This window comes from Ciconia boyciana, chromosome 4 (genome assembly GCF_034638445.1).
Source record: "Ciconia boyciana chromosome 4, ASM3463844v1, whole genome shotgun sequence".
Classification (NCBI taxonomy): Eukaryota; Metazoa; Chordata; class Aves; order Ciconiiformes; family Ciconiidae; genus Ciconia; species Ciconia boyciana.
Genome location: NC_132937.1, coordinates 46,418,431 through 46,429,228, shown reverse-complemented (window position 1 = coordinate 46,429,228; position 10,798 = coordinate 46,418,431). Strand labels below are relative to the sequence as shown.

The window sequence follows — 10,798 nt, the reverse complement described above, 5'->3', positions numbered from 1 at the left end:
AAGGGTCCAACCTCCGCAGCAAGCGCAAGACCAGCAAAGACAGATCATCTTGGGCAAAGCTTTTTACTCTGACAGTCAGCAGGAAAAAGCTAGTTTGGGCACTGATGCTGTTCGCATCAGCAACCCCCAAGGGCTGAGCCATCCAGTCCTCCCTGCCTTGACTTACCAATCTATCCTGCTTTACCTCTGCGGTTGTAATTTGCAGCATATCTGGATGATGACAAATCACACGTAAAACAGGAGAGGAGTAAAACAGCATAATGAAATTTTATTCTGAAAATATGGCAAGAGTCTAAGGCACTTCAAACATTTCAATACACATGACTAAAGTGAATGTGACAAGGTAATAGCATTCCATAAATATGCACCGAGAACTACGCTCAATTCCACTCAAGGGGAATATACAGCTGGTACCTCTAATTTTACTCTCCAATAAACATGTATGGAGCTTATAGACTGACACAGTTAATAAAAATATGGTAACAGGACATGTAATTCTTCATGTAGTTTTTAATTATTAAGGAATATAAAATGTTGAAAATACTGTGCGAGTTAATTTTATAGATACTAGTATCTTTCATATAAAAAGTTATACATTATCCCCAATTAGCAACAACTTATTTAGTGAACTTCAGACCTGACGAGAGGCTCTATCCCCAATACCTACCCACTCACCCACCAGCTCAAGATCCACGGAGCTGACTATATAAGCAACTGCAACTTCTGAATTTCAAAGTAATTAAAAACATCAAAATCATGTTGGAATGAAATTTATGAAAAGGTTACTGTGATGAAGTCTAGGCACAGTAAATATGTTTTACAATGATTAAAAAACAAGCCACTGGGACACCCCTCCATGGATAACTTTAGAAGTCTTAGGCTGCACATAACATAGGAAAGGATAATCTATAGCAAAGAAAAACAGGATGTATGCCAGCGTACGGAAAGACGAGCAGGTGAGCAAAAGAACAGTTCTGGCTAAGGTTCTCAGCTGAGCACTACTTAACTATATGCTTGCTTCAAGTGTACGGTTTTCTATCTCTAGCACTAGATCTCTGCTTTCACTTTGCTGGTGAGTTCAGGCACAAGACAATTACATTCAGTATCTGTCTCAGTAAAACAGTAACATTTAGCAGCTTAAAGATGGCATAGATATTTTTACAGATATTCATGCACTACTACTCAAATGTGGCTCTGTGGGTGGGACCAGGAGATGTCTTTCTGCCAAGCCTAGGAGTGCCCTAGAAAAAAGGAAAGAACAATTAATCAAAGGAAAATTATTCCAGCCAGCAGAATGAGAACACAGCATTCACATGCACTCTGTTCAATCCCTTGCCTTTAATTGCACAGATTAATCTTTCCTTTTTCTTTCACTTTAGGAAGAACAGTGCCAGCTATCATACAGCCTACTAACTGAGAGTGCATGTTGTTTAGACGGTGAAACATTTAGCAGCAGTTTATCAGGAAGGTGAGTCAGGGCTTGGAGAGCAGGTGAGTATTTGCCAGAACACCTGGGATAGCTGTAACTCCAGAAAACAGCTGTGTTTTGGTGACCAAGTCAACAATTAGCATTACTATGATGCAACAGCACCTCTGCACGCTAGCCAGAGTCAGTGAATCTTGCTAGTGTGCTATCTTCACCCCCAGGTAAAAGGAGGAGGAGGAGGTATCCTTCAGCCAGGGTTCAGCCTTCTGCAGACAACTTATATTTAAAAATGTACATTTCACTTACCAGCATAAAAATTAACCTGTGAATAAAACTGAAAAGTCATGTGCTGTATGGCTATACAGCTGCTGGGGGGTGGTGGTGGTGTCATTTTTTGTTTATGTTTTACTATTACGTGCAGGAGCAGCAAGTTAAAATGTAAACTGCAGGAGGTTGTGTACTAACCGGTGACTGGGTTTTGGAAAAGTTGACATGGGCATAAAGGAGAACCGCTATGTCCTTATGTCCAGCTTCCAGGGCTATTGAAAGTGCTGTGCTGCCATCCTGAGAGGAGAAAGGAGGAAATAAGAGAATTAGTGCTTCTGTGCATTAACAGACCTCTTAAAAGCCCCATCAGCCCACTGAGAAGCGAAGTTATGAAGTGGAGGCCCCACTGCTCAGACACACAGTTGGGTTAATTTAGAGTCTTGTTTATTTTCTTTTATTATAATTAAGTGACAATAAGCCTTGCACTGCTGTTTTATGAGGCAGTCCAATTGTCAGAGGCCTCATAATTTCTCTCAATGAGGAGTCTCGATTATTGCTGAGGAAGAATGAGCACGCCATTATCACAATGATGTTACATGTAGTGCTGTGTAAGACCAGTGATTTCAGAAGATTGGTCTATCCGAGAGAAACTACAATGCCAGTGAGGAGTGGAAGAGAAGATAAGGGAGGGATAAATGCTAATCAAATATCATTATAATTGCTGTGCTATAATGATAATTGTTGTGTTATAGCTCCCGTTAACACTAAGAGTGGTTGCATTCATAATTCCAAATGCTCCTTGATGGAAGTCTAACTACAAACAAATGGACTTTCCTGGTCAAATACTGTCACCTCCATTTCTCAGAAGATACTGCTTTCAGAAACCATAGCTGTTGAGGCTGCTAGAAGCAAAGACTGCTTTTGCCTAAAGGGTAATATATTGACTGGCTGGTTTCCCTTTAGACCATGTTTGGTCCAGGAAGAAGCAGATGTCAGACAACCTGCGATGTGAACCTCTGAGCTGTCAGAAGGGCACAGCTGTATGAAGCTGCCACATCCCAAACTCTCCCTTCCTTGCTTCCGTCCCTTCCTGAAACTGGTGCATCACATGGCTACAACCCCCTGCTCTCCAACAGTGTTTAAATTACAAGGCAGGCAGCTGCAACCTCGGCACAAATCTCAGTGGCTTGCTGGTCCGCTGCCTGGCTTTTGGCTCTTGTGCACAGAATTTTCCACAGTAATGCCAGTATTTGATATGTCTTCTCATAGGGATCGTCTTTTATGTTGGCTCTCTGAATGGAGCATGTTTTCCAGCCGCTGCGGTAGCACTGGTGTTAGAGAGGTCGGCAACAGTTTAAGGAAACTGTAAACCCCTTTTCCAGCATGGGACATGCTGGATAGCATCCAAGTGGGTAAGTCTTCTTATGAGACTACAGGGAGCAATTATACATAAATCTAATTTTCCTGAGCAGACAGGGAGCTAGAAGAGCTGTCCACTACAGTGCAATATAAGGCACTACAAATGCAAAACAAATACTCCACAGTCAACACCAGGAAAAGCCAAGTTCTTAGAGATGCTGAATCGCTGTCAGAGTAGCACACATCAGTAGGATGAAGGTCAGCTTACTACTGATCATGCTGACTGGAAAAGCATCACTGTCACATTCAAAACAGCTAGGGGAACACTAAAAATCTCAGAATCTCTCAGCCCAGACAAACCTGTTATAAAATGGAAAAGCAGCAGACAAGCTGTGCTTGGGAAACAGTATCAAACTGCCTACAGGAATAGTTAAGTGCCATGTCCCCATAAAGACTTCAATTATTGACTTGGTGATTAATAGTCCTAACAGCATCCAGGCTGCAGTAACCTAGATTGCCCCCAAAAGGGTTTGTTACACTGAGGCCTTCTTACATTTTCCCCTCAGGCCAGCTGTTACACACTGCTGGCACCACGGGGCAACTGAGCCGGCCCCTGCAGCAGGCGAGTGAACCAACAGAAATGATGTCTCTGCCTTTCTGCAACAGCTTCGACAAATAACCACCCACTGCCCTCCCAAATCCCAAACCCAGGCTCCATTTCAGTGCTCTGTGGGTGAAAGCAATAGGAAGAATGGAAACGTACCCAAGAAGTCATGTTGTTAATGAGAACACACTACTGTCGAGAAACCAGCCAAGTCAGTATTTTCAAGCTTGAGAAGCCTACAGATCAAATTGCCTGCTGACAGTGTAGGCTGCAATGATCCTTGCAAACAAGAAATAGGCAAGTGTCTCACTGAAGTCACAGCCTGTATCTGTTTATTGTCAGGACAATGTAGCTTCATGACTGAGACCAAACCTGTACTCTCAAAAGTCACGGCGTAGATACTGTGTGAACATCGTGTGACGAGACCTGTAGGGCTGATGTTTTCCACAGACACAGAGATCAACACAGCAAGGCTGTTAAGTCACCAGATAAGGTCCTAACTGAAAACTGGAAAACTCCTGGAAAAGGCGGAAGTAATGTGAGAAGGGAAGATGTTTTACCATAAGCTAGCAAATGGTTTATCTCTTCTGGCCACTGCACATGTACAGCTAACCACAAAAATAGCTACTGGGTAGGTCTGTTCGCAAAGCAGAGATACTAGCCAAATAATCACAGCACTTGCTACCACTAAGCAGGGGATTCATGCACTTGGTACTTTGGTGCTGTGAGTCAGAGATTCACGTAAGTAGATTTCAGCAGCTCTCCACTGCATCAAAAAAACTGAATTAGAAAAACATGCCGGAGTGGAGAAGCTATCTGATAAAGCACTATCTGGAAAGGCAACTCACATTGTCCTCCAGAGTGCCATTACACCCAGGCTGAGCCAGCAGAAGTTTGACAATCTCTACATGTCCATGTTCACTAGCACACATCAGAGCTGTCGAGCCCTCGTCGTCCTGGATATTGACGTCTGCACCACAGGCCAGTAAAGCTTTAACCATGTCTATCCGCCCATGACTCACAGCTAGCATCAGTGCGGTCTGACCAGCCTGCATGGAAAGAAGAGGAAAACCTAAATCACCACAAAGACCAGCAGTGACAAAGCATGCACACTTATTTGTTTGGCACTGTGCTTCTTCTGAGGGGAAAAAAAGATTGTTATTTTATACAGCACTCTCAAGGCTCTACTTGCCATTATTTAAATACGTTTTATGCATAATATATCCCACACACATATCACATAGCTATTTATTAAATTAAAGGAAGGTATTGGATCTATTTCCAGACATCTAGAGTTCCTCGGAAGGAACTAAATGGTGCAAAATTTGGAAATGCCTTCTAAAATTCAGTAATGGTTCTCTCATGTAATATTCACTCTTCATTTTTAGAAGAGATCCAGACCTGAGGCTCAACCATTCTTCCATGGCTCCATTTTGTATACAGCAATCAAAAACATATACACAAACATCAAAGACCGCAAAAGGTGAGAGTGAACGAGTGCAAAAGCTGAACCAATGGAGCAGGGATGGGAGCGTGGAAGGAAAGACGAAAAGCCACAGGAGTAGGAACAGTGTCTCATGAACCGTTTGACTGACCTGGCTGGCTTTAGCATTCACATCCCCACAGCTGAACAGTTCCTCCACTATCCTCATGTCCTTCTCTGCTTCCACAGCTGCAAGTGCAGCAAGCATGATGGGGGTATAGCCGGCCTTGTTCTGATGATTTACGTTACAGACATCTGCAGAGGGATGAGATAATTTATCTGGAAAGTAGGAACCCAGAAAGCAGCAATTGTGCTAATGAACTGAATAAACTGTTAGTAGAGCAGCCTATAAAAAAGAAAAGGCAGCAATTGCTCTCATAATGGAAGCAATTCAAGGGAAAGTGGAGAAGAAAAAAATAAACAGGGGTGCTCTTGAGCCTCAGAAAGAAAATTATTCTCTTCTACAACGCGTGCAACACAAGGGAGACCACAAAGCCATTTTATATGTCATTATTCAGGGCTCTCTTTGTGCATTTTTTTTCTTTTGTAAAAGCAAGTGGTCTGAAATTCGACATGATCGTCAGAGTCATGGGTCCGAACCCCAGGAATACCATCAGGAGAGTCTTTAAGCTCCTCTCCTGAGGGGATCCACACTGCAAAACAAAACAGCCCAGCAACACGGTCAGTGGAAAAGCTGTTTCTACTCAGCACCAACATTTTCCTGTAATTGGTGTTATTTTAAAGATCTGCAAGTGCAGTTTGACATGTTTTGGAGCTGCAGAAAAAAACTTTCAATTAAAGACTGTTTCCACCTCTACGGAGTATTTGACTGTGAACAAAAGTACCCTGGGAACAAATACAGTCAAGTCCTCTAACTAGTGCCAGCAGCTGACAAGAGTTCTCCTTTTCATTCAAGTCTAACCTCCAGTCTGCCTCTGCTCCTAAAATTCTGCAGAAATCCAGCAGGGCTTATTAGTGTGAACTAATAAGCAGCAGGGCTTTCAGTGTGCTTATCGTACTGGAAAGCAAGGACTCAGACTTACATAAACAGTACCTCTAGACTTGGGGTTAAATTGCACCACAGGTACCTTAACAAGCAAAAATGTTTCGGGAGATTCTTCAGATTTATTGCCAAAGGCTTTTTTTCCTTTAAGTGAAAAGAACACTGCAGAAGCAATACAAGTGCAGATGTAAGAAAATGCACATTTTTCCATGTTCCACAGACATCACCTGTGCTACCTGAGAAGAAGTAGCCCAATCTTATTTTCAGAAGCCACTTCTGGGAAGCCACTGAAGCCACAGAACATGACACTCTGCTACATGCATTACTTCATGAGTAATGAATAATTATTGGAAGTGATGCTCTCCTACCCTGACTAGGCTACTTCAGCAGAGGTGTGTTTTCTGAGGTCACATTTCAGCTCCTTTTCTATATAGCTAATGAGCAGAGCTGTTTCCCTATTTGTCCTCTTGGTAACACTGCATGGTGATACAGAGGACTCTCTTGTCTCATCTGCTCTTCCCACCAAACACACAGACATGGAGTTCTTGGACCAAGGATCTGCCTGTGATATAACCACATTGCAAAGGTGACTGTAGTGACCATTTAGACACGGTCCAGAGGGAGACTGTCAAAACCTGAAGGAATTCGCCTGATCGCAAGTATCTTCCAAGTGCTGGCACGTGCAGTGTGCTCCCGCACACCTGGCGCTAGTCATGGTTGTTGGATTTTACAGTTAAAATCTGCTGTCTTCATAGCAATACACCAGCTGCTGTTAACCACAGCAGTCCTGACTTCCAGCAACAGATGAGCATGCTCATGCTACCCTGAGATACCCAGGGAAGCGCAGGGGCAGTTTCCTCCCACCCCCACCCCGTGCTGCAGGGCCAGCCTGCTGCATTTCACTGGGCTCCTGACATTCCCCGCATTCCCCTGCCCTGACTCACTCTTCCCAACAGGCTGCCTTCAAACAGGACCAGAGATTTCAAAGCGCTCGCTTTCCTGCCGAGGAAGTCTTTGCAGTGACAGACATGCTGGGTTATCAAAGCTGAGATTTGTATCACTAATATCCTTGTCTATCTGATGTTACCCATGCGGATTTATGAATATTGCTAGGCTTACACTCCAGCCATGTTGTTGGTCTAGTTAAGCTTCACAACCAACTGTGACAGGTTTTATAACTAGTTTAGAGAAAGAAATGTCAGTCAGGGAGCAAAACTAGGCTTAAACAGGTCGCACCCTGCCTGGGACCAGCTCCAACCTGTGACACCTTCTGGTGACTGCCTTCTGGCTTAGCGCGTGTAGGGAGCAGATGCTCTGTAGTCTCCCCTCTGCCACTACTCTCTCTGCATGTGTGTGGCAAGGGGATCGAGAGAAGGAAGCAACAACAAAAGCAACTAAATGAAGCATCATCATGTTGCTCATGGATCAGGGAAATGCTCCTATATGGAAGAATGCCATATTGCTCCAGTTTCTCAGGAGGGCAGTATGGACATGCCAAGGTGGAGGCCAGAAAAAGCTTCTGTACTGCTCTAGTAAGATAAAGCTAGACTAGTTTGAGTGTTTAACATGGACGTTTATACCTGAATGCATCTTCTGCCACCAGCACCCTACCTTTGGCTGAGCAGCAGCTGCACTGCCTCCAGAGAAAACTGCTGGAGGCTGGTGCTGCTGAACTTTGGACTACAGTCCAAGAGTCAGGGATCTACCTATCTGTCCCAAACACTGGTCAACTCTGTATATAATTTACTTGAGTGTTTTTGTAATTTCTTCAAGAGCCATCACCATCACCTCCAAAGCTAGCACTAGAAACAAGGATTCTAGACTACCCAAGTGAGCCACCACGTAACTGTTAACAGTTAAAACAGCTGCTGGAGGAAGCCCAAACTTGATCTCTTGCTCATCAAGAATTCCACCCGTGAGGATTGCAAAAACCAAAAATAATTTTAAAAAATATGCAAACAAGTCAACCTACTTGCATCCAGAAGAAGCTTTACAATTTCAAAGTTAGAATGTGAGACGCTGTAATGCAGAGCCGTGTTTCCGTTTCCATCTGCCATATTGATTATATGCCTGAGGACAGCAGGAGAAATCTCTTCAAAAGCAGTTATGTAGTCTCCAACCATTTCAGGGACAGCCGACTTCTGACTTGAGACACGAAACCACTCGTGCTGGATGGTATTTAAACAAAACCTCTGCGAGAACCAAGACAGAAAAATTTACATATGGGAATCTATTTAAAGGATTTTCCATTCCACAACTCAGCGATGCAGGAGGTCAAGCCTTTTTTAGTCAAATGTGGAAAGAAAGTATTCAGCTCGCAAACAAGATGTATGGACTGAAGCCTCCCCTCTGACTAAACCCCTCTTTAAAACACAGTTGTTTACCTCCTCTCATTTCACCTGATTTTCAGGAATGGTTCACCTCTGAGGGCAGAGAATTTTAGGATGAGATTACCCCCAGAATTAATGGGTATCAAATACTGGTGAACAGAAGAAAAGACTTGGAGTAACCATTTCCATGAAATACTTAACTAAGTTCATAAATCACTGATGAACCCAAGACTACGAGCAGTGGGAACACACATTTCTTGGGGACTTAAAACAACAGCATGCTAAGTCAATTAGGCCCAATCCAGAGGCATGAATTATCAAATGCACAAAGTCTAGGAGAACTGGCTGGACAGCAGTTCTGCAGGGGAAGAGCTGGGCATTGCCAAGGATCACAAGCTGACCCTACGTCAACAACAACACACTGTAATGACAAAGGCAAATTCTGTTTTGGGGTGAATAAACAGATTTCTAGCTTGCACAGCATGTGATGCAGTCCCTTCTCTCCGCCTAGCACTGTGAAGGCAACAGCTGGACTACCTCGTCTGGTCCGATCATTGAATGACAAGAAAGATTTGGTTGAAACGGTTTCAAAGGTGAGCAGCAAGAACGATTAGAAGTCAAGGAAATCTGACCTATGGGACAGACAGGAAGGACCAGAGATTCTCTGCTGAAAGAACAGCTGGGGAAAGGAACACCATAACATTTTCACAATGCAAAAGGCTGCTGCAGTCAGAAAAAGAAAGAACCTGTTCTTCACCTGCAGGATCGATGGCTGTAGTAGTAAGGGATTTCAGCTGCAATGAGAAGATGCAGGTTAGACATTCAGGATAAATCTTCCCATTGGTATGGACTGAGGGTGGAGGGGTAGGAGCCTTTTAGGCCTGTTCCCAGCTGCCTGTTGGGAACAATGTAGGCAGAGCAGATCTAGCTGTGAGCCAAGGGGGCTCCTGCCATCATCGTGAGCTCTGACTTTCTGAGACAATTTCTCTAACCTGGGAGGACCACCATGTCCTTCTTCTCGTCTCTCCTCATAAACCCCCACCTGCAAGGTGGCCAGTAAGTTCAAGGACAATTTTGTAGAGAAGACACTCAGCACGCTTCTCTAGCCTCTAGGGAAAACACAGAGGACCTGTACCAGTAGTTCTAGAGGGGGCCCATGTCTGGTAAAGGGAGAATATTCTACACATGTCAGTACTACATATATACCTGTACTACACAGACATATACACAGAATAATCTGCATCAGTACTACTATAATAAAAACTTACAAGGTCCAACCATGTGTATTGTGAACATACAGAGTTGAAACACAAAAGTGGTCATAAAGTGACACAATATAAATATTTTTTATTTTAGGCACTACTGAGTGCAAAATAGCACTAAGAAATTATTTTTACAGCCACAGTATCACACGCATTATTAAGTAAATGGTGCACTTTTTTTATTCAAGTAATCCATCACATCCCAAAAGGAGCAGTCTGCAGCTCTTTCTGGCATAAACAGCAGCTACAAGATCTGAGTATGTTGGAGGAGGCTGGGACAATTTATATGCATCCCTAGCTGTACTGAAGTTTACCCTTTTTGGACAAGACTCCTTTATCAGCAGACAGACAGAGAACAAGAGCTGATTAGTCTGCAGTTTCCAGACACAAAGCACCACTTGTGCTAGCAAACACTTTAGGCACAAGAAAGAAACATGTAAATTCAAATTACACTTCCAAGGCAGAGATTATCACCTGGTTATGCCATTTTTGACACTTTCAACTCCAACTGGGCCTGAGGCATTTGTTGTTTGAATGCCTAAACTACTTCTGAAGGACTGACAGGATTAAAAACTACCTGTCACAATTGTATTAAGCAACCCTTCAAAACCCTGGATCACAAATGTCAGAACTGGACATAGACATTTGTGTCTGTGTCTTACAGACAATATTATTGTCTTTATGAAGCTGCAGGTGCTCTACGATAGACAAGACTGGCACTGGATTGTTGCCTTTTACTATATCACTGCACAACTGTAACAAAAGCAAAATTCGATTTCATATCACTAAGAGTGTTCCTTTGCTTTCAGATTGCCCTCACAAAGCAGCACAGGCAACTCCTACATGAGGCATGTAGGCAATTCCTATACGAAGCAAATACAACCTTATTTCTTGAGACTATTAGCCATGAATCCTCCTTACTCCCTGCTGCATTGATAAAAGCTAAGTGAGAGAGGAACAGTATCCCTATGCTTAGAAGGAGGCAAAGCATGTTCAGTTTCAGAACAAACTCTGAGCTTTTGTCATGGGAACAAACAGGCTCCTCACCCTGTGCAGTCTCTTAA

At 43.3% G+C, this 10,798-nt stretch overlaps 1 protein-coding gene across 1 annotated transcript in view; it reads right to left on the bottom strand.

The window, feature by feature from the left end:
• Positions 1-289: 289 nt before the first annotated feature.
• The window catches only part of KANK1 (KN motif and ankyrin repeat domains 1), a 126,071-nt gene continuing 115,562 nt past the window's right edge, over positions 290-10,798 (bottom strand). The window contains exons 10-14 of the mRNA XM_072860258.1: positions 8,115-8,334; positions 5,252-5,394; positions 4,505-4,705; positions 1,892-1,990; positions 290-1,241 (exon numbers count right to left, since the gene is read on the bottom strand). Coding sequence (XP_072716359.1) covers positions 1,179-1,241; positions 1,892-1,990; positions 4,505-4,705; positions 5,252-5,394; positions 8,115-8,334 — 726 coding nt within the window. The 3' untranslated portion in view covers positions 290-1,178. The remainder of the gene's footprint in view (positions 1,242-1,891; positions 1,991-4,504; positions 4,706-5,251; positions 5,395-8,114; positions 8,335-10,798) is intronic.